The 25,130-nt window shown below is 36.8% G+C and overlaps 1 protein-coding gene and 1 long non-coding RNA gene across 2 annotated transcripts in view; one reads left to right on the top strand and one right to left on the bottom strand.

Annotated features, from left to right (window-relative positions):
• Positions 1-3,285, bottom strand: part of LOC142614541 (uncharacterized) — a 31,246-nt gene extending 27,961 nt beyond the window's left edge. The window contains exons 1-2 of the mRNA XM_075787077.1: positions 2,203-3,285; positions 29-571 (exon numbers count right to left, since the gene is read on the bottom strand). Coding sequence (XP_075643192.1) covers positions 29-571; positions 2,203-2,820 — 1,161 coding nt within the window. The 5' untranslated portion in view covers positions 2,821-3,285. The remainder of the gene's footprint in view (positions 1-28; positions 572-2,202) is intronic.
• A 12,493-nt stretch (positions 3,286-15,778) lies between these two features.
• Positions 15,779-24,769, top strand: LOC142615100 (uncharacterized). Its single transcript, XR_012840653.1, has 3 exons — positions 15,779-15,928; positions 23,911-24,396; positions 24,466-24,769. It is a non-coding gene; the product is annotated as an uncharacterized LOC142615100 (long non-coding RNA).
• Positions 24,770-25,130: the final 361 nt, after the last annotated feature.

The following is a 25,130-nucleotide window of genomic DNA, read 5'->3' as shown; positions in this document are numbered from 1 at the left end:
GCAAATGCTTTATAGCATAAAATATTACCATGAGAGATTTGTCACTTGGAAAATCATCTAGACGAGACCTTGGAATAGGATTTCCCCTTTTCATATTACGGGTTCTCCCTTTTTTTCTACGGCTACAAGCACCAGGCTTTTCCTTGGATTTATTAGGTAATGACTTCTCAATTTCCTCTTCCAAAAGTTCAAGTTTTGTACAATCAAGTGAAACAACCTTGAGAAATCCTCGCAGTTTCCTCAAAATACAATCAGAAATGGTACAAACAGATCCCAATTTACTAAAAAGCAGTTCCCCTTTATCATACTCACCATGGTGACATGATGATATCATCATGATAATATCATGAAGCACAAGCAAACTATTAAACGCATTTGCTAAGGAAGTTGGTTTTCCAAGAAGAGAAGCAGAGGTACTGATCAAGCCAAACTCTGCCTTGGCAGCAACACTGGGGATAGTCCTTCGCATTTCCATGGTATGATTGTATCTCACCGGATGTTCTGCTTCTGCACTAAAAAGCCACATCTCATCCTCCAAAACCGTACTTGCCTCCTTCAGAATCTCATGAGTCTGAAAATTTAATAGTGACCAAAAATTTAGGACAAAGTGTAATAAAAATTACTAGAACCAGCAATTAGTCAATTGTAGAGCCATCATGGTTCAATCATGTGTTATTCAATATGAAAGGGAATCTCTCTCTCTCTCTCTCTCTCTCTCTCTCTCTCTCAAGGGAATATTTTGTATGTTACACAAATTTGCACACACGATGCAACAGATCCTTCTAAAAAAAAGGAGAATAGAGTAAGAAACAAAGAAAGCATGTCTTCATGGCACAAGATCCTTACATAATGTATGTTACACAAATTCTGATGTTTACCCTACAAATCACACACGGGGTTGCTCCTAGGCATGAGAATAAACTGCTTAGCAAGGTGAATGCTTCTGGATTACCCAGCAACTTGCTTTGGCAGGTGTTAGTTGCCCATAGGTTTTACCAGGCTATAGGCGAGTTCAAGGGGGTTTCTTTAGAAAGGTTCCCTAACTTATCAAAATCAAAATCACAGATGGGGTTAACTGTTTTGTATATACCTTCTAAAGATTTGCATAAGGTATGATCTAGTCCACTTATCAAGCATCGCATCATTGCCAGAATGCCAGATAACCAAATCAGCCAAGTTACTGTATAAGGTATGGCTCATAAATCTGCAATGTCTTTAAATATCCAAAACTTATGCATAAGCCTAACCACAAAGAAATATTATCCACCCATTTCATACAAAGACTATTCCATATGTTAAGCTTTTTCTCACAAACTTTCTATAAATGAATTACACTGTCAGTGTTGTTAAAAGCGCACTTAAGCGCAAAGCGCAGAGCCCTTGGGGCTTTTTCCCTCTAAAGCGAAGCGCCCTCACAAAAGAGCGCTTTTTTGAGCTTTTTGTAATTTTTTTTTTTTTAAATCCTGATTTGATTTTTAGCCATTAGATCTAAATATGTTTGATATAAACCATTGATTTAATACATAAAAACTAATAGTGTGGTGTGCTACCATACACCAAAGCCTATCTCTTTAGATATTTTTGAACTTTTAACCACAACCACACAAACAAACACTAAATCAGACGCTCACAAAGATAACATTACTTAACATTCTAGTACTTTTCAGTCTTTGCCTTCTTGGTTCTGTACTTCTATTTTGATTCAACCATGCTTTGTAATCATGGCCATCAAATATCATGGTCGCATATATTTTGTAAAGCACAAAAGAATTATATAAATGTTATATAAATTATATAAAATGTTTTATTGTAATTTATATGATTAATTGATCACTTGATTGTTGTATTGATCATTAATAATTTTTTTTTTAAATGTGCGCTTCACATCGATCAGGCGCACGCTTGCGCTTTGTGCCTAGGCCGTAGGAGGGCTTTGTGCTTTAGTGTGCTCAGCGCTTTTAACAACACTGATTACACTTCCCCCTCAAAATACGTACTATTTCTACTTAAAACCACTTCTCCATCAATGCATATATTACCCCAACATTTAACTTCAACAAATCCACTCGTATTCCTAAAATACGAAATTGCATTCTTAACTACTCATAAAATGCCACATTATACAATCTATCACAATCTATCACCATATTCAGAAAAAATAAACAAATGACCAAACATTAAGAGCTGTTCCAAGAAAAGTACCAAAGATTTTGCGGATTTTCCCAACACCACAGTCAGAATTTTCCGCCTGGCGGCAGCATCCAAATTCCTCCACCAATCTACACATCCCCTCTTCCTCCAATACACATTAGCCGCCACGCCCGCGGCCACGCTCGCCTTCTCCTTCAACTTCACCCCTCTTTTCCTCCCATTATTACAATTCAACCACGCCAACCTCAGCGCCACCTCCAACCTATTCACCACAAAAGCCTCCATTGTATAGTACCCTTTCGCCTTCAACCACTCCAATTCCACCCAATCCGACCCCAACTCGCTCTCCTCCCCTCTCAAAAACCCTCCATTCGAAACCTCGTCCATGGTCTCCACAAACCTCTCCAAATCCTCCACAAACTCCTCGCTCACCGTCGCCGTATCGAGGCTCCGAACCGAGCACGAGCATTGGCCGACGCTCTCCCCTTCGGTCGAAGAGAAGAGCTGAACCGACTCGGAGACGAGTCTCTCGGAGCGGTTCGACTCGGCAACGCGAGAGAGAAGGCCGCGCGACTTCTTGAAGCAGAAGCTGGGGAGGTCGCCGCGGGAAGGAATATCGGGGAGGACTATGAAGCAGCCATGGCCGTGGGTTCGGACCTTGCCGAGCATGTTGACAAGCACTCGAACGAAGCTGGAATCGACGACGGTGATGTGAGCTTGGCGCTACTAGACGGTGAGAGATGAGAACCGTTTGAGGATTGAGGACCTAGGGTTTGAGTTTGGGAGAGGAGGAAGATCTGAGTCGGCGGTGGTGCGAGAGTGGTAGAAAGAGATGTGGGAGGTGAGTAAGTCAATGAGTTGGCTCTGAGTCATGACCGAGTTGGCGAGTGAAGGTTTGGAATTACAACGATTTGGGTTTGGTTTTGGTTTTGGTTTTGATTTTGGTTTCGACATTTTATTGGGTTTGGTTTGGTTTGGTTTGGTGGCTGAAGTTGACAAGTTGTAGGTGTAGTTGCAGAGAGCATAAAAGAGAGAGAGTAGGAGAGAGAGGATATTCGGAGGAGAAGAAATGTGAGGGAGATGCAGGTTGTTTCAAAGCGGGTTTTGTTTGGGGGGTCCAGATTCGGCCCGGTGGGTCCTTAAAAAGAGAAAATTTGATAACTTTTTAGAAAAGTCGTAGAACACGACAATTTATACGGCAACTCTTGCCTTAACTCTTCTACCAAAAACAAAAAACTTGCCAAATTGTGGGAATCGTGAAAAAATATGGGGGGTTTATATCTCCCCTGCTCACAATTTGTGATAAAAAAGTTGTGTAAATTATGAGTCTTAATATTTTTTATTTTTTAGGACAATATTTTTAGCCTATGAGATGAAAAGTATTATGTCTCCAATATTTTTCAATACTTTTACAACAAATTATAAATAATAAGTTATTATTTATTTTAATTTAAATTCATAATTTAAATTACTTTGTTACTCACCCATAACAGTCAATAACAACTAAAAATTTAAAAGTTATTGTAAAAGTGTTGTAGAAATATTGTTGACATATCATTTTTCTCAAAAATTATTATTCGAATGTGAGTCTTTCAGACTAAATTGGGTATTAAGTGAGACATGAATTTTCTCAACAAAAAAAAAAAGTGAAACATAAATTAGGTGCAATATCGAGATTGCACTTATTGATTCAATGGAAAAGGACAAATTCTATCTTATTTAATAACTAATTTAAGGTTTGTTTGAATCACGTCCATGTTTTGGACGTTTGCATTTCAGGCGTGAATTTTTTTTTTTTTTTAACCAACTCTTAATGCATTGTTCATGGGACATGAACAGTGTATTTAAGCCAATGAAAAGTGCTGAACAGTAGTGAACAGTAATCAGAAATTATTTTTTATTGTTTTTGTTTTTCAGCAAAATAAGTAGTATCCAAACGCATACTTAGCACGTAAGGATATATTGATACAGATCTTTCAAATTGGGATTTAGCAACAAAAAAAAAAGTTCTTTCAAATTGGGGTGTGAGGCTAGCAAGGAATCGTTTTGGTTCTTTTGGAGCCATTGAAAATGATGCCAAATTTTTTTTTTTTTTTTTGGTAATTACACATAACCCACCTATGGTTTGGGCGAAAATCGCTTTACCTACCCGTAGTTTGAAAAGTATCACTTAACCCACATGTTGTATGTTTCCATCAATCTTCGTAACCCACCTCAAGCCCAGCCGTTACAAAAACACCTCTTAACCCCAAAACACAACATAATAAGAATCAAAACACCCAAAACTCAAAAACTTTTCGAGAGAGAGACTTGTGGTGAGATCAGCGTGTTCTTCGTGGTTTGAAGTGTCTGGAGGGGGAGAAAACACAAGTTTTGCAACATCGAAGCCAGGGAAGGTAGTTTCGGTAAAGAAAATCAAGGAATTTGTGTCTGTTCTCGATTTAGGGTTTCAGATTTTGTTCAAGTGCCAACTTACTATGTGAAACTCTAAATTTGTACTTCCCAGGAATCGTGTTTTGTTAATATGTCTTCATCAAGTGGTTATTTCTCGGGTTCATGTGGGCATATATGCAATGAGCTCCAAAGTAATCATAGGAATTACAATTGCAGGAAAATATATCATTCCTTGCTTTCCCAGTTGCTTTGGTTCCCATTTGGTGATCCATTCTTGTAATACTTTGTGAAATATACAATAACATGAACGATTTATATAACCACATGAATTCAAGTAGCCAGGTCCTACTCCTAGCTATTGAATTAATACTGAGCTCTTAAATTTCTTTTCTCTTTTCTCCTATTTGCTCCGATTGTGGGGCCTCAAAAGTTTGTAGGTTCCTACACCGATGCGTGTGAAGTACTTGCCGCTGCCTGAGGATAGACCGGAGATGATTGAGTTGCTGAACCCTAGGCCCAGACCTCCGCCGCCGCTGCGCTTGGTGGCTGCGAGGGAGAGAAAGGAGTCCACTCGCAGCGTGTCGCGTTGGAGCTTGAGGTGGAAGAGTTGGTCTTGGGTTTTGTTGAAGGAGAAGGAGTCTATGTGGTGGAGTTGGAGAGTGGCGGTGGAGGTGGAATTTGGGTCGGCTTCGGTGGTGTTTGTGGGGTGTATGGACAACTATGTTGTTTTTGTGAATTTTGAGTTTCACAGGTTGATTCTGTTGTTTGGTTCGTTTTTTGGATCGAGGTTTTTGTTTTAGCTTGTATCTTTTTTGGTAAATGTTGCATCTTTGCTCTTGTGGTATGGAATAGGAGGTGATGAAGAAAGTGGTAGTTGACTTAGCTTGAGAAGATACCTATATAGTAGTCTCTAATTTTGGAGTTCCTAATTAGTTTGGTTTTGTGAAGGGGTTTAAGATTTTTGGGTTTTATTTTGAGGGGGAAAAGGTGGTGAATTTGATTTTGATTATCACAGTGATGGTGATTTTTGGGTAGTAGAATAGTGAAGATTGGTACAAAAGATACTAATAAAGTTATGTCTCTAGTAATGGAAGTTCTAGTTTTTTTGGGTATGTTCTTCATGTTCAAGATTTATGTAAATTGAGAGATACCAATACCACTTTTTGATCTTGTTTCTCTTGCATTTTTGTGCTGTTTTTTGTTTTGGGAGGAGAGAGACATAAAATTTGAGCCAAAATACCTATTTACCCCTGATTTTAACAGAGGCGGGTTACGAAAAACAAACGAAACATACCACAGGTGGGTTAAGTGATACTTTTCAAACCACAGGTAAGCAAAGTAATTTTTGCTCAAACCACAGGTGGGTTTAGTGTAATTATCCTTTTTTTTTTTTAAGTGTAATTTACTATTTTTTTAATATTTTTATTAAGTTACATATGTACCTTTTTTTCTTTTTCTCTTTTGATAATGGTTAGAATTAGAGATATGTATCTTTTGATTACGTTAGAGCATTCTTATCAACAATTGTAAAAATTTTAGCATTTACAATTTCAAAATACTGCTTTTACAATTTTAACATCTCATTTTACAATATACCAAACATCAAACATTCTATTTTTTTACAATTTCATTTAAATATTATTTCTTTAATATTTTTATTCTTTTTTTTTTACAACTTCATTCAATTTTTTTTTATTCTTTAAAAGAAAGCAGACCCCACTTGAATAAAAATAATAATAGAAGTTTTACAATTTGTGATCAGTGTTCATTAATGCCAAATATATAGCATTTAAAACACTTGAAGAAAGTGGTTTTTCAGAGTTTGGTATGTCAAATGCCAAATATTTGGCATTTGACACACTTGATGGGAATGCTTTTAGGGGATCTTTTTTTTTTTTTTGTTTGCTGAATAATTATGTTAGGGGATCTTATTTATTATATTAGCTGCAAGTTACACATGTACCTTCTGATTACTTTAGGGGATCTTATTTGTTATGCTAACTGCATTAAAAATGCACATCTATTGAAAATGTTCATGCTAAAACTGGATGATTAACATTGACTTATGGAGATTGGAGAGTAATGTCTGTATGAGTAGAAATAGAACAACTATTTATTTCATTGAAAAAGAAAGATTTTAAGTCAAATTTTCACTTTTAACATTTTTCATTCATTTATATTAAAAAAGTTAAGAACCCTTGATCGATCAATTAAATATTCTAATTTGTTACTAAATTTCAGCTTGAAAATAGCCTATTATATATAATTAGTCGCTAATCCGTGCGATGCATGAGATAGTAAAATTTAAAATCATATATATTTAAAAAAAAAACAAATAGAGAGTCTATTATGAAAAAAACTATTAATTAAAAGTTAATAGAAAAATTATTTTATGATTTAAAATAATTTCCCATAGGTATTGTATAGGTATCAACCAAGTAGGATGCATATTTTAAATATATATATATATATATATATATATATATATATATAAAAAAGGACCGTAATGGTGGGCGGTGACTGCTTTTATTTTATTATTTATTCAAAAAAAAAAGAATTTGATAGGATATGAACAAATAAATTGTTGTAGAATTTGAACAGTTTCCCATAGGTATTGTATAGTTATCAACAAAGTAGGATGCATGTTTTAAATAAATAAAAAAGACAAAGCTTTGCCTTCTAACTCTCACACGCACCATCACTACACCACCACCCTATGTATAGAGGTTATTGCACACCCTTAGAAAACCAATTGCAGATCTTTCATCATCTTAGGAAACCAATCTAAAGACAAGCATTTGTAGCTTTGGAGTTCAATGAAGCAAGAGTTGTATAAGATGCCACTCACGAAGAAAGCCAATTAAACCCAAGAAAGACAAATTATGAAACATGGGAATATCTTCATGATTAGAAGCATAGAAGAGGATCTGCACAACAATATAAGAATCACAAATGTCACAAAGTCAAAACTCACTCACAAGTCACAACAAATAACAATATTATAAAGTAGTAATCATGAAGAGTTAGAGCATGAAGGATGACAACATTGATAATCAGAAGGTTGATGTGTCTAATTCAAAGTCAAATATTGCCAGCCAAGAGTCCAAACATATTGCCATAAAAGAATTCAATTCAAATTCAAATACTTGCCAAACATAAGTCAGTCAATATCAGTCCCTTGATTCTTTCCTCCGTAGCACATCCCTTGACTTTAGCTGATTCTCTATAATTGAAATTTGTTGTAATTATATTCTCTACAATTTAGGGAAGTTTGTCTATAATCTTTTAGTATTAATACAAAGCAGGACACACCTCATTGTGTGTGGTTTTTCAACTCAACATAAACTTTGTATTCTCTATTCCTTTAAATATGTCCTTAACTCTGCATTTACTTTGAGCAACTCCATGGATACAACATTACAAAGTGGTCTCATGAAGTCCTGTACCCTCTATTCAGGGGCCTTTTTCGATTGCTCGGCCACGTGTGGTCCTTTGGAGGGGTGACCTTGCTAGACCTGGGTTCATTTGGGAAGTTGTGTCTCGGAACTCAACATTAGGCCACGTGGTCCAACGACTACCGGTGTACTTTTAAGCCTACCAAACCATTAAAGCCAAAGTCTAAGAATCATGATAATAGTCGAATAAATGTACAATATGCGTTTGATATGGTAGCTTTGATTAGTAGTTGAAATAAAGTAGTATTTATTTAGAAGTAAAGTGATCATGTACTCAATGATGTAAATTTAAAGATATGGAAGCAAAGTTACTTATCTTCATATGATTTGTAACCCAGCTGTGTAGCATCAGTAAGCTGATAAGATTCCAACTGAATGCCAGCGGTAGAGACTAGTTAAGCTTGCCCCTCTTATCATGCATTTAAATGAGTTTAAGCCTTAGTTAATAGTTGTAATAGTAGTTGGAATAAAGGAATATGTATTTAAATGTGAAGTAATCATGTACACAATAATGTAAATTTAAAGATAAGGAAGTAAAATCACTTATCTTTGTATGATTTGTAGCCTAGCTGTACAGCTTCTGTAAGTTGATAATATCCCAGTAGAGTGACTCCAGCGGTAGAGAGGCAGTTTGCCATGATAGCTTCAAGATTAAGAGGGAAAAATTGGTGCAACTGGAGGGAGAGAGATTATGTCTAGTTGTGTGTAGGGGCTAGTTAAACTTGCCCCTCTTATCATGCACTTAAATGAGTTTTTTTCTTGAACAATACTTTTTTAGTTGTTGTAAAGTTATGAATAGTGTTGCCTTCTATGAGAAGGGCTTTTGTATGAAGTACTTGTATTTTCTATAAGAGAAGGGTTTTATGTAAGATGGATTTGTGCCTTCCATGAGAAGGGCTTTGATAAAAGCTCTTTGTGTCTTCTAAGAGAAGAGTTTTATCATTAAAAGTTTATGTCTTCCATTAGAATGACTTCTATAAGAGAGATAGAGAAGAGTATTGATATGTGTTTATGAGCAGCAAAACAATAGAACTTCAGAATAAGAGAGTATGAGAATGGAGTTTAGAAAAGTGTAGTGAGTCATATGTAATGGTGTAGTAAATATGTATGAGATTGTGCAAGAAAAGTGGGGAAAAAGATGTTTAGAGATATGAATGTTTTGTGGGATGTAGCATTTGTAATATGTATGGTATATGGAAGTATGAAAGATATGGTAGTTAAAAATAGTAAAAACATGAGATTATAACCGTTGAAAAAGTTGTAGAGATAGCTTTTCAAGAGGAAAAATTTTGTAAGAGAAGAATATGAAGATGTATTTAAGTATTTGGATATAGTAGCAGTAAGATATGTGTATTTTTGAATATGGAGAGTAAGAGAATGAGTATAAGAGGGGTAATAGTGTTGTATTGTTTTTAACAAAGCTGCTGGGATTTTCTGCTGGGAGGGTGTATGAAGGCTTATGAATGGCATTTATGAGCTAAGGGTTGAAGAATTTAGTTTCTGATTTTGAAACTAAAAACTCAGAACGTCTTTAAGAGCTTGAGAAAATAATTAGAGGGAGAGAGACTAAATAAGTTCATGAGAGAGTTGCTCCTTGCCCCTTTAGTTGTCCCCCCTTGAGGTATTGATGAAGGGTTCTATTTAGCTGAGTTTAAGGGGATATTTTTGTAAAAAATCTCAGCCAAAATCTATCCCAAATAGCAATGAATTTTCAGAATATTCATCTTAAAATTTGGGCAAAAATGGTAAGTTTAGCTTTAAGGTATTCTTACTATTTTTGGTAAGAGCTGATGGGGAAAGAGTAGTAAAAAAGGAAAGTATTTTGGCAAGAAAAAGATGGTTAGTTTAGCCGGTTTCAGTTTTAGCCAAATGTGGAAAAAATAGTAATACTCAGGTTGCTGGGTCAGCTGTCACAGCTATTCTAAAAAGGTTGTCCCAGCTGTCAGGAGAAGTTGTGACAGCCATTATGAGACAGCTGTTACTTTGGGTAGAAGCAAATGAGGTCAGCTAGGTGGTTTCAAACTGATGGAGAGGACATTCATCATTTACTTTATAGATTTTGGCTGAAAATGGTAAGATCTCTTTCAAGAGAATCTTGCTATTTTTGGTATAACAGTTGGCAACTCAAATTTCAGTATTAAATGACTGATGATATCACTTTCAGCTAGGTGTCAAGTGCTGAATACACTGTTGAGATTTTGCTAGAAATGTTTCCCTTTTGGGTGTTTGTGTTTTTGGTGCAAAGTTCCATTACAACACATTTTTAGTAAGTAATAGAAAGATTGTTTGAAAGTTAATGAAGTTTTAGAGATTTAGTCAATGTCTCATTGTGTTGTGACATAATCTTGGTGAGCAAGAAGAGTATTTAATGCTCTGTTCTGGCAGCTGGCAGAGAAATATATGATCTGATTGTGGTAGAAAACAACTGAGTATGAAAGATATCATGAATATTTTGCATATAATTAGAGATTAAAGATAGCCAATTAGATCAGGCCATGTGTTTGAGTTGGATTTTAGCTGAAAGTAGTAATAAGATTTATGTAGAATAATATAAAGAAATTTCTAAATTTGTATAGCAACAATTGAGGATTGAAAGAACAATTATTTTCCCAGCAGTTAGATGGCTGGGGATATTGAGTATTTGTCACATGATGAATATCAAGCTTTAGGAAAAGAGTAATGATGAATTTTATCATCTAAAGTGCTATGTGATAAAAGATGATTACCATATGTTACTCACTACACACGGACTCGTTAGAGTTCAGGGAGTTGGAGAAGACACGTCAAGCAACATGTCTCTTTTATCAACTTTAAATCGCTGGAGCTTTACTGAACATATCTCTTGGCCCTCCAAACCACGACTCCCAAAATTTTCCTAGAGATACTTATGAGCTTGAATCATAAGCCGAAGATAAGATGACGTACCTCTGGTTTTGTTGTCATTTTGTGTAAATATGGGTTTTTGTTGAAGAAGCCATTTGCCATGAGTGTAAGAGAGGTAATATAGGCCATAAGTTTTGATTCATTGCTTAAACCCAATCCATATGTTGATGTTGATGATGTCGTGGGGTTATGATCCCAATTGATGAAAAGGAAATGTGAACCATGAATTCACCTCTTGAAGCAAGGACTTTGTGTGCCATATGAACCCAATCCATGAGATATAAGCTTATTTTGGGCTTTATAGAGATTTATCCAAAAAATCAATAATGTTTTGATATGGCATGAGTTGCTGATGAAGTAGTGCCACGTGGGGCGAAAAAAGAGTCCTCAACACCCTCTTTGCAAAATCTTCAATTTGCTATGTGTGTTTTCTTTGTGAAAATTTGAGTAAATATGAAGGATTTCGACCTTGGTAGGGGTTTATATTTGTTAAAATTTTTGTTATAGAATTTTTGTTGAAGTAGAATTTTCAAGCTCTTGAAACATATATCTAATAGAGTTAATTATTGTAACATTTGATAAAATAATTACACGTTAAAGAGAAATAATGAATATATAAGACCTAAAACCTAAAATAAAAAAAATAGTGGTGAAGTGGAAAATTGTGGGAACTTTAGAAGCTTCGGTTTATATATATAGATGATTCGTTTAATTATATTAACTTCTTCGCATCCTAAAAGCAAATATGCAAAACATTATATCTTGAACTTCTTCTTCTTTTTGTTTTTTGGTTTCATAAGTTTCTATAATGTCATAATTGTTTGAAACCAATATTGCCCAGTGCATGGTAATTCTACTGCTTGGGGCATTGTTCATCATATTGTAGAGATTGATCTACACTCTAAAAGAGCAATTGAATTTATTAGCAAAGTCATTAAGATCTGTGTGGCAAACAAATGAGCAGAATAATTTGGTTTTTTTAGAGAAAAATCAGAAAATGGGCAGAAATGCAAAGCAAAATGTAGGAAAGAAGGAACTAGTTGGACATTGAATATGGAGACAAAGAGATTGTTCTGCACTTCTACTAGCTGGACTATGGGTTTTACTAACATATACTCTTAGTGTATATATTAATAAATTATTTTAGGAAACTTTTTATGGAAAAATTAATAAGTAACTAACTTTTTTATACAGTTTTTCAATTTCTCATAAATAGTTTCCAAAAATAGATGTAACCGGACCTTATATATATATATATATATATATATATATATATATATATATCATAGACTTTCTCTTACTTGAAATATCGCTGCATTGCAGCCATGCATGGTTATCCTAATACCAACAAAGCCTAGTAAATTGTTGACTTTTGAACCTGGTGTTGGAGCATTTTAATATTAAATAATTGAAATGAATAAATTTTATAACATAAATATAAAGATATGAGAGTGAATATAGAAGATGAGGAGTTAGTGAAAATGTTTAATCCCACATTGAAAAGGAGAGAGACTATTTTGTTCTTTTTAATTGTGGTGATTAATGGGCTAACATGAATTGTCTCAAATATTAGGCCAGATACGTGTGCAAGGGGGAGGTGAAGGGTGGAGGTAACCCACTTAATGGACTATCCGTTTGGGCCTTTTCATTATTCAGAAAACTCCTTATCTTACCATTAATTGTGTAACTCTAGCCCATCAGAATAATATCCAACAATTAATCTTGTAACGCCTACTATATCAGAATAATGGACCTAATTAATCAGATTAATTTGGGTAGTAATTTCGTGGGGCCCATTGAGCCTATAAATAGACCCATTCAGACACAATCCAAGTTACTGCAATATACACTAAAAAAAAATAGAGAGATTTTTGGCAAGAAAGGGTGTTCTTTCTGGTGGAGTTTTGGACTTGAACACTTTGTGTAGAGGTTGTTCTAGCCATACGACACTTGTTGGGCTATTGTATCCTAGGGGAGACAAATCAGAGACGGTCTGCACTGGTTACAAAGTTTAGCCAACCAAGGGCTTGAATCTCCTTAAAGAAAACGAGTGCCGCGCCTCAGTCCAAATAGTGTTATGTAATCTCTTTTTTTAAATTAATAAAAATTTAGAAGTATTATTCAGTTTTTCTTCGTATTATTTTCATTATCATTGTGTTTGCACCAACACCTAGTTTGTGACTTTGAGGGTCCAGGGGGAGGTTAGTGAGGAGAGAATTGATTCTAACACCAACAAAGCTAATGGGAGGTGAGTGAGGAGAGACCTTGTAAAGTATTTATAGTGTCCTAAACTAGCTAGTTTGTACTTGTACCTAATTCTACAGTTTCTCTAACTTCCATTTCTATTGGCACCCGTGAACAGAACAAGGAAAAGGCAACTGCTCAAATCTTGGTATGTCTCTCTAGCTCAGTCTCTCCTTCTCTGAGATTAAAAGAATCTATTATCTATATATATTCATTAGGACTTAGGATGAATCTTATGTTCTTATGTTTTCTTTACTGTTTGTAAGTCATATGTTAGAGGTTTAAATCTTGGCCACCATACGGATACACATTAAGAACTACCGGTCAATGATTTAAATTTTAATATGACTTTGATCCAAATCTAATCTCATAGAATAAAACTAAGATTGAGCAAAGTGTGCAAGTTTTATCGACCTACTACTGCATTATTTGAATCTAGTGAACCAAACCATGATAAATAGATCAAGCTCATGGCATACTTGATCAAGTAGTGTAGCTTATTTTCATTGGTTTATTTCGCTTAAAAAACTTCAAGAAGTTATGCAATCAAGTATGAAAGGGTTTTTTTTTTTTTTTTTTTTTTGCCTAAATGAAAAAGGGAGCTTGCAAATGTAGTCATCAACCCTGACCCACTTAAACTCTATTCATGAATGACGTGGAATCATCCATGTGATAGTGGGACTTACCACTAATCAAACCCAAAACCTCTGACATGCAAGATGATGGACTGCAAGGGCTTCTTACCAGGCTACCGCAAGGCCAACTCCGTGAGTGAATTAACATTTTACTAACACACTCAATTTATGGGTACATTGTTAGCGCACTCTTCTATGGCCATATATATTATGCGTATAAAGACTCTAGAGTCTAGAGATGATGGGTAATTTGTCATGCTCATGATTGATTTCGTCTTGCGTTCCATGTTTAAATGTTTGGATTTAGCTTCATTTTAAATGTGGTTTATACTTTATAGTTTATTTCATGTAGGATACGTGGTTTATAGTTTATTTCATTTTGGAAGTATGCAAAGGATTCATTTTGTAGTATGCAAAGGATTTGAAAAATGGTTGTTTTTTATGTAAATTTTGTAAAAATGATTTTTCTGGGGGTATTTCAAGGATTGAATCACATTTGTCTAGGAACAGAGGCTGTGATGTTCAAATTTGGGAGTGGAGGAAGAGAGACGGTGTGGGAGTGGTAGAGAGAGATGTGGGAGGTGAGAGTGGAATATAAATCCTCTGTACCATTTTTTGTGTTCCATTTTATGTTTCACCAATCATAACTTGTCATGTATTTGTTTAACATTCCTTATAAAATAGCCAAAGTTTAAAATGGAAAAAAAAAATACATGACCAATTGTGATTGATGGAACATAAAGTGAAACATAAAACGTGGTATAGAGAATTTGTATTCGTGAGAGTGAGTCATGACTCATGAGTGAATTTGTAAGTAAAGGTTTCAAATTACAATTTGGATTTGGATTTGATTTTGGTTGAGATATTATTTAGCTTTGTAGGTTGAAGTTGAAGTTGTAGTTGTAGAGACTAGAGAGCATGAGAGAGAGAGGATATTAGGGGGGAGAAGAAATGTGAGGAAGATGCAGGTCGTTGAAAGCAGGTTTTCTTTGGGGTGTTCAAATTCGGCTCAATGGGTCCTTACTAATTTTTTATGGTCATTTTTATACTGTTTCGCTCTAAATTTTCAATTGAATTACAATAGATATTGATACTATATATTTATTCGATTGAGACTCCAATTAAATAAAAAAAAAACTATATGAATGTGCCTCCTACTATCTAAATTGGATGTCAAGTGAGACATAAATTACGTGAGTGTTGTACCTTAACCAAAACCTCACATAGGTTATGGTTAGCTCAACGGGTAAAATTTCATATTTTTTTTATTTTATTTTTTATGATGGTAAAATTAAATGTAAATTATGTTAGGGATCTTTTATATTTCATTAGCTGAATTAAAAATACATGTCTATTAAAAATGTTGAACTAAATTTATTCATGATAAAACTAGATGATTAACATTTTTGCTTGGAATTGACATATGGAGAGTAATGCATGTATGAGTTAAAATTAGAAGAGCTATTTATTTTATAGAATAAAAAAAGAGTTTAATTCATATTTTCACTTTTACCTCTGTTCATTCATTTCTCGGCAAAGTTAAGAACCCTTGATCATTTATATTCCACCTTGAAAATATCTTATCATATAATATAATCATTCCTTTAATTCTATTCACTTCTTCACATTTCGAAAGCAAATATGCAAAAAGTTACAGTATCTTGAACCTTTTTTTTTCCTTGAGTTGGTTTCATAAGTTTCTATAATGGCCTTATTGTTTAACATATATGCTGCCCATTGCATTGTAATTCAGCTGCTTGGGGCATGTTCATCTAATATATGGAACAGATTGGTCTACACTTTACATTTGTAAAGTCAATGAGAGCTGTGTGGTAAACAAATTAGCAGAAAAGAAGGAACTAGTTGGACTTATTATCAACCCAAAAAGTAGTCATTGTTGACTCTCTCTTATAATGGTTGTCCTTAACACCAACAAAGCCTTGTAATTATTTGACTTTCTGAACCTGATTTGTGACTTTGAGAGTCTTGGTGGAGCTGATTAAGGAGAGACCTGATTCTAACACCAACGAAGCTCATATTGTAGCTGATTTTACAGTGTCCAAAACTAGTTAGCTAGTTGTTCCTGATTCTAAAGTTTCTCCAACTTCCATTTCTGCCACCACCCACTAGTAACACAACAATAAAAAGGGGACTGCTCAAATCTTGGTAAGTCTATCTCAGTCTCAACCTCTCTATAAATCCATATTCATTAGCATGAATCTTGCGCTCTTATGTTTCCTTTACTCAAGTTTTTACTTATCACTGTCCCCAAATGTTTTTGGGGCTTGCGACTTCACTGACCTGAACATGTTCATAAGTTTTTGTATTTTTTTTTCTTTTTCAATCTTCAACGAAAGAGTATTTCTTTTCATACTGGGGAGAGAACATTGGAAACCTTATTCAATTAATAATGGACTTCTTCTCTTACGTTGTATATGTGGCTAATACTTTTGTTTTTAATGATATTATTTTATCTTTAACGGATCATGTACTTGCTATAAGTTTTATAAGTAGTAAGTCATATTTTAGAAGTTTAAATCTCGGCACTCTCTAAAAAATAATTGTATTAAAAAAGATAAAACTATAAAAATAAAATAAAAAAGTAGTTAAAATAGATAAGCAGAATACCAAACTAACTAGGAAGGCTTGAATTAGTATGTTGCTAACACAGTCAATTCATACAAAAATTGATTGCACACTCTTCTGTGGCCATACACACTCATATTAGGTGTATCAATCCTCCAGAGATGATGGGTGTTCTGTCTTTGTCATGGTTGACTTGGCCTTTGTGCTTTTCTTGTTTATTTATTTTTTTTATTTGGTTTCACATTATATTCAACAATTATCATGCAATTTATTTCATGTAGGATAAAAGTTTGACACGGTTAGGAAGAAAGATCCATTCTAGGAGTATGCAAAGGATCTGAAAAATGGTCGAATTTTATGTAAGTTTTGTCAAAAAGAGTTTTCTGGGGGTATTTCAAGGATTAAATCACATTTGTCTGGGATTACAGGCCATGATGTTGAAATTCGTCTGCAAGTACCTGTAGATGTTCAATTAGCTGTAGTACAAGCAATTGGCACTCCTAGTAAGAAAGCTAAAAGTGTGGCTGCATCAAATAATACTTTGGAGGGGGAAAGTATTTCAACTTCCTCATTAGCACAAATGCCAAACATATGTGAGGAGAAGGATAAGAGTATAATGGATCAAAAGTTTGCTAAGCTCGTGATCTCAGATAGCATTTGTTCTGATGCTATTTAATCACCCTTCTTCAATGATTTTGTGAATGGTGTTGCTGAATATGGGCCTGGTTACGAGTTACCAAGTTCATTAACCCTTAAATCACTGATAATGCTTGGTATCAAGAAGGAAGTTGAGGAATACATTCATAATGTCAAAAAATATTCAGTCAAAACAGGTTGTACCTTAATGTACAATATATGGCCTAGTAGGAAATTGTGCATTCAAACAATTTTAACCTATAAGAATATTTTTGCTTAACACCAAGAGGGTTGGCATGCATGGATCCATCTGAAGACCCAATTGAAGAACTTGATTTATTTGAAGAAGCCATGTCTTCCATAGTTGAAGAAATTGGGCCTAATGATAGTGATGATAGTGATGATAGTGATGAGATTAGATCAACCAAATACATGCTAAAAAAGTATCCTTGGATTTACATGACAAATTGTGCCACTCATGAAATTGGGTTGCTTTTGGAGAAAATATATTATATTTCTTTTGTGCATAATACAATTCAAGTTGCAAAACTGATAGTAACATATATTTACAAGCATAATGTTAGTGTGCCCCTAAGAAGAATGCACAAAGGAAGGAGAAATTATATATATTTTTTTTGGTAAACTAGATAATGCATTAAACTAAAAAAGAGGAGGAATTACAACTGGGCCAAGACAAAGCCTGGAATGATAAAGATCATAGAGGTCTAAAACATAAGTGTTAAACACACTGGGGGGAGGGGCAGAGAAAAACAAAAAATCAGCAGACATCTTGACCCAAGCCGAGCAAAAGCATCCATGCAAGAATTAGATTCAGGGTAGCAATGCCTCACCTTGACTTGAGGAATTCTAGCAATTAGAAGCTTGAAATTTGCCACAATGAAGGAGTTAGAAGCATTGGAGGACCCCGAGTTGTTCATCAGATCACCTACAACTTTTGCATCCAGATCTATTTCTAAGGCATTGATACTGAGATCTAGACACATGGTAAGGCCATCCCTAAGAGCCCAAAGCTCTGCCAAGAAGCTGGTGGTATGACCAATTTGTCTAGCAAAACCCTTAACCCAAACACCTGCATCATCCCTGAGCACACCACCTCCCGCAGCAGCCCCAGGATTCCCTATTGCAGAACCGTCCGTATTCAGCTTATACCAGGCCCTATATGGCCTATCCCATCTTATCATCTTGAGTATTCTCGGCTTATACAAGCTATTTCCTTGAGCACAAAAGAAGTACTCTACAGCCCTTTGAATGACTTCCTAATGAAGAGAAGGAGAAAGGGCTCGGTTTTGAAATATCACCTTGTTACGGTGATTCCAAATGATCCAGATGCCAAAGGAGAATAAGGTATGCCACGGCACTGAGAAAAGGCAGGCATTTTTAACCATTCTGCAATTAGCTTCCAGCCAGGTATGGAGGTCTTGAGAGAAAAAGGCAGATGTAAGACTTTGAGCTTTGAGGTTGTGCCAAACATTTGAGGCAACAGGGCAGTCCCGAAGGAGATGTAGGATTGATTCTGGATATTGGTTGCAGAGACGGCAAGAGGGATTAATCTACAGACCTCTTTTGGCAAGACATTCCCGAGTTGTGATACTTTTATGTAAACACATCCAGATGAATGTTTGGATCTTAGGTAGAAGATTCAACTTCCAAATCCAACTGCCATTGAAAGGGGGAATGAAGTCAGCCTGAGTGGTTGCAAGTTTGTAGGCACTAGCAAGATTAAATTCCCCATTGGAGGTAGCAGCCCAAATGAGTTTATCCTTTTCATTTGACACACGGGAATGGGGCATGGCCTTTATTTCCATATAGATCTTGGCAGGGAGCTCCATAGAGATTTTGCACCAATTCCACCCAACTTCCGAAGCAACTTCACCAACTCTCAGCACCTCCTTCTCCCTAGTAAGAGGGCCATGTATAAGATTCCTCAGCGGACCTTCTGAAGTCCAGTTATCAAACTAGAAACTTATGTCACTGTCCCGACCCAAACTCCATCTTGTTCCTGCTTTGAAGATCACCCTACATTTATGCAAATCCTTCCAAGTACGAGAGCTAGGAAGGGATTTTTCGTTGTTGGAAAGGAGGCGTCTATGGGAGAAATATATTTTCCTCAAAACTTGGGACCAGAGAGCATTTTTCTCCTCATGGAACCTCCAATTTAGCTTAGAGAGATATGCCAAATTTCTACCCTTTACCGTTTGAATACCGAGACCCCTCTTTGCCTTGGATTTGGTGACTTTTTCCCAACCCATCCAGTGCATTTTTCTCTTAGACTCCAAGGAACCCCAAAGGAAATTCCAGCTGGTTTTGTCCAAATTTTCAAGAATTCTGGAGGGGAGGAGGGTAGATTGCATGGCATAGGAAGGAATAGAACTGATGGAAGCTTGGACCAGAACCTTACGACCATCAAAGGACAGAAGGTTAGCTTTCCACCCAACTAGTTTTTGCTCAACTCAGCTCAAGACGAAGTTAAGGTCTTGATTTGATGAACCTGCATGTCTGAGGGGAAATCCCAAGTAGCTACCAAGATTAGAAGTGGAACAAAAGCCGAGAATATTGCTACAAGTATCCCTCTGCTCCTGGTCCACATTAGGGGAAAAGAAAACTCTGGATTTTGAGAAATTGACTCTCTGCCCAGACAGCAAGCAAAATTCCTCCATAACCTTTCTCACACTACGACAATTTTCCTCATTAGCTCTCGCAAAAAGAAGCAAGTCATCAGCAAAGAACAAGTGTGAAAAAGCTGGGCCACTAGAAGAGGCTTTAATGGGATTCCAAGCTTTCTGGGAGCATTTGTCTTCTATGATTTTGCCTAAGACTTCCATGCAAAGAATAAAGAGGTAAAGGGAGAGAGGATCACCCTGACGAATACCTCTTGAGGGGAGAAAAGAGTCAAGGGCTCCACCATTGACTAAAAGGGAGGCAGTGGAGGAGGAAACATAACTCATAATCAGCTGAACCATTTCCGAAGGGTAGTTGGCTGCTTGAAGAACATCTCGAATAAAAGACCATTCAAGCCTATCATACGCTTTCTCAAGGTCAATTTTGATGACCATATTCCCCACTTTACCTCTTTTCCTACCAACAGTATGAATTATCTCTTGAGCAATAATGGCATTGTTCACGCTTTTCGCCCCGATAAAAAACCTGTTTGAAAGGGAGAAACCAGCTTGTCCAGATGAGGTCTAATCCTTGTAACAATAATTTTGGAGATATTCTTATAAACGAAGTTGCAAAGAGAAATGGGGCGACAATTCCCGATGGTTTCAGGCCCTTTAATCTTAGGAATAAGGGCAATGTGCGTCTGGTTTAGATAGGCAGGGACCTTCCTTTCACTAAAACTTTTTTGATCTCCTTTGTTACAGAGTCCTTCACAAGCATCCAAAATCTCTGGTAGAACCCAGCATGAATGCCATCGGGCCCGGGGGATTTGAAAGGTTTGAGAGACCAGAGGGCATTTTAAATTTCTTCATCCAACACCGGGAGGGATATAATTTGGACATCTGAATCAGATAGTTGAGGAATGTTTGCTGTGGAGGAAGGAGCATGCCTGGAAGAACAAAGCATCTCAGAAGAAAAAAGATTCCGGAAGTGATTCTGAATGAAGTCCATAACTGTTGACATATTAAACGGCCACTCTCCTTGGGTGTTTTTGATACTGAGAATCTTATTGTGCTTCCTTCTAATAAGAGTGGAAACATGATAAAAGGAAGTGTTCTGGTCACCCTGAATCATCCAATTGATGCGGGATTTCATCGCCCATAACTCTTCTTCATGATTTAACACCTTATTGAGCTCCTCTTGAAGGTGTTTTTCCAAGTTGACAAGAAACAAATTGGGTTTGATTGCCATAGCTTTCTAGATGCCCAATAATCTTGCTAGCAGCCTTTTTTTATGAGCAAAAATATTACCAAAATGCTCCCTATTCCAGATTTGAGCTTCTTTTACAAAGTTTTTAGTAGCTTGATCCAGGCTGGACTGGCTAGCCCAAGCATTATGAACAATATTTGTATAGGAGGAATCCGACAACCAAAAGCTCTGGAATCGGAAAGGTCTGATCAATCTATTATTACTCTAAGGTTTAAGCTCAAGAAGAACTGGATAGTGATTCGAAAAGCACCTAGCCAGATGCGAAACTTGGGCTTCGGGATACGCCATACTTCAGTCAGGGTTGGCAAAAAACCTGTCCAATCTTTCCTAGATGAGAGAGCTAGCATCATTTTTATTAGTCCAATTAAACCTTAGACCTTGGAAACCGAGGTCAGCCATGTTGCAGAAATCGAGAAAATCTTTAAAAGTAGTGACCCTAGAGGGGATAAGGGATCTACCACCAAATTTATCATTAGTAGAGTAATTCATTAAAGTCACCAGCCATCAACCAAGGCATATTATGAGAATAGGCAACATTAGATAAATTATTCCAGAGGAGATGTCTTTCCCTAAGCCTAGGACTAGCATAAATTGCAGTAAAAAGCCAACTAAAGTTAGAAGATCTCACCTTGACAAGAACATGAATTTCTTGCTCAGTACTAGCCAGGTTGGTGATCTCCACTCTGTCAGAATCCCAAAGTAACCAAAGGCCACCAGCAAAACCTATGGTATCAGAGTGAATAGCTCCTTGAAAGGGAAGCCTATCTGTGATGACTTTGGCTCTATCACCTCCGATGTGGGTTTCCATCACAACAAAAATGGATGGGTTGTGAAGAGCAACCAAATCTCTAATACGGTTTTGAAAGGAAGGTTTTAGAGATCCCCTGTAGTCCCAAATAACTATATTCATGATGACAAGGTGGGAGAAAAAGAAAAAAGGTCATCTGGGGGAGAATGGAGCCTCTCCTTCTTCCTCACAATCCATTCAGACCCCTTCCCCAACCTGGAAGTTGCAAAGAGTTGATTGACCCCCATAATCTCTTTGAATAGGTTGAAGAGACTAGGCTCGATGATCGGATAGAGAGCTTGAGCAAGCACGTTGAAACTTTGGTTCCCTATCACGAAAATCGAAGTCGATTGGCACCCCAGAGTCTTCCTCAACAGTAGCTCCTGGCTTGGGTCGAATTCGCATAAGAGCGGTAGTGGAGATAACAACAACACACTCCTCCATCAAACGACCTTCATTACATGAAACTCCTGAATCTCTAAATTGAAACCCACCATAGATTTTCCATTAAGAGCCAAACTGGGATCTGTCGAAGGCTACTCACTAAAATTGGATTTTCGGTCACTACTTCCTCCATTTTTAATACCCATCTCCCTTGGAACTTCCCATTTGGACTTGAAGGTGCCATCGAAGAGCGCAGGAGAGCTTGAAGAACAAGGGCGAGTAGATGCATATATGAGAGGCTGAGACTGATCTAAGGAAGCATCAGACTTAGGTAAAGGAACAACCCCAGCATGCGTATTTTCTATCTTGCCCTTGTGATTGCGTTTGGATTTAATCTTGGGCCATTGAGAAGGAGGCTTGTTAGGCCCAAAGGAAAAAGGTAAGACATTAGGGGGAGATTCAAGCCCAGAGGACTTCCTTTTACTATCTTTGGATTGGACTCTCTCTATGCTATTGCCAGCAGGGTAATGGGCCTGAATCGAGGCGAAGAAGGGGGCTTTAGGAGACGTGCTACCATTGGTCCTCTTGGAGGATTTGTTGGCTTGCTTCCTGCATGTGACTACAAGCCACGGGCCATAATTGTCTTCTAGCGAGTGGTCAAGTACCATCAATGTACCAGCATCAGTAGTGGGATTGGTGTCTGCTATGACAGGCCATCTTGTATTAGAGTCTGTAGTGGGAGCGTTACCTATGGCTAGTGAGCATACCTCCCCATCTGAAGGGCGTGAGACCTCTGCCTGAACAGAGCTGCCCGGCGGTTGAGGTTTTATGGTGTAACAACAGTTGTCTCGTCGGTGACCGACGCAACCACAAGAGAAGTATAATTTGCCTATACCCTTGTAGACAACCGATTGCTGGAATTTTCCTATCAAAACCGTATAAATCAACGGTTTATCGAAATCAACCTACACACACAATCTGGCATATCTTCCCCTAGCTTCGGATGCTGTGTGAGTGTCTATCCGAAGCACTATGCCAATCGCTTGGCCAATCTCCTTGAGAGCTTCAAGGTCATCGTACTCAATAGGGAGGCGTGGAAGTCTAACCCAGACTACCACTGACGCAATGTTGGCCTCCTCAGGTTTGAAATTAGCCTCCCAAGGTTTGATAGATAAAAAATGCTCCCCAATAAACCAGGGCCCCTTGATAAGGACTGTATCATGATCCTCTTTGAAGGAGAACCTGATAAGATAAAAATCACATTCCAAATCCACACAATCTATTTTGCCCTTTGGTTTCCATAGTGCATGGAGTTTGGAGAGCAAAAAATTGTAACCCACTACTCTGCCAAAAACCTTGACAATGAAGGCACTAGACCAAGGTGCTCTAATACGGTGGATAGTTTCCCTTGACAAACGAACCGCAGCAACACCTTGCCTCAAACTATCCACCTCTGATTCCATACCATTGTCGATATATTCAGAGAAGTCAAAAGCCTGGGCATAGGCACCTGGAATTTCTCCTATGAGTTTGTCCTTGAAAGACTTCTTAGTAGTGATGGGCTCAGAAGAAGAGAAGAAGCCCATACCATTAGGATTGAAACCATGGAGAGGGCGTTGCTGAGAGTCATCACAATGAGATTCTTTTACTTTTTTTGTGCTTCTGTAGAGTTCTGCTTCTTCTTCTCTTGAGCGTTCCATCTCAGAGCCTAATAAAAGGTCTAAATGTATTGGACAGGAGAAATTATATTAGTTTCTATATTTGTATGCTAATATCACTTTTAGAAGTTGAAGATGAATTGCAGGCCTTACAAGTGTCTATTATAACATTGTTTACTGACTGGGGGAGAACGCCTAATTACAAACAGGTTGGAGAAATTCTTAAAGGTGCAAGATTTATTGATCATGCTATTCATTGCAAAGAATTCTGGATTCGAGGAAAACAATAGCACAAGTTCTACGGCCAATGTTGCAAGCTCTTTGTCTAGTTGATGGTGATGGCGCAACATCAGGATACTTGTATGAGATTATGGAAAGGGTAAAAGATGCAATTATGCAGTGTCATGACAATACTCACCTCCCTTATGATCGTATATGGAAATTTTTTAATGAAAAGCGAAGTGATATTATTCATCCAATACATGCAATCTCCACCTTTTTAAATCCTGCCTATTTGTGTAGTGAGAAATTTAAACAGAAGGTTGAATTGACTAATGGCATAAGCTTTGCTCTAGAGCATTTGGTTGATGAAGAAGAGAAAGTAGCTTTTATTAACCATGTACAACTATACCACATGAAGGACTCAAACTTGTTCATGGATCAAGCCATTACAATGCAAAAAACATCACATCTGCGTGAGTCAATCACCTCTATTTATCTTTATAAGAACTTACATTATTATGTTATTTATTTGAATTTTGCAGATATATGGTGGGAATTGTGTGGCAATCATCTCCCTGTATTACAAAAATATGCCATTTGGATTTTAAGTCAACCTTGTGGTTCTTCAATATGTAAGCAATATCAATTACGACCCAAATATGGGGATGATCATGCATTTATGGTGAATACAATGATAATGGAAAGGCATAAAGTGCTGGAAACACAAATGTTAGAGGCAATCAATCTTGACAAGCTCGGTGAACTTTCTGATAATGTTAATTATCAACATATTGATCATGAATAATGGGATGATGGAGACTTTGAGTACCTATTATTTGATTTGACAGAGAGTCGTATTAAGGACATGATTAATGATGTAACTTCACTACAAAACATGCAGGTCTTTGGCCGTGTTTTTTTAAGCCGCGTTTGTAAAAAAGTGGCTACAAACGTCCTAGCCGCGTTTTTTAAAAACGTGGCTTAAAAAAAAAACTAAAGTTGCGTTTTAAACATGCGGCCATAAGACACATCTGAAGCCGCGTTTTCTTGGGCTGTAGCAGCATTTTTAGGGGTGGAGCTATTGCTGCGTTTAAAACATGCGGCTATAGGACTTTGTAATTATTATTTTTTAACTTAATTATGGTCTGAAGCCGCGTTTGTAAGATGGAGCTTTAAATTTAGTATGTAGCCGCGTGTATAAAACGTG

This window comes from Castanea sativa, chromosome 11, assembly GCF_040712315.1.
Source record: "Castanea sativa cultivar Marrone di Chiusa Pesio chromosome 11, ASM4071231v1".
Classification (NCBI taxonomy): Eukaryota; Viridiplantae; Streptophyta; class Magnoliopsida; order Fagales; family Fagaceae; genus Castanea; species Castanea sativa.
The sequence above is the reverse complement of the archived record's forward strand: the minus strand, read 5'-3'. Positions and strand labels throughout refer to the sequence as shown.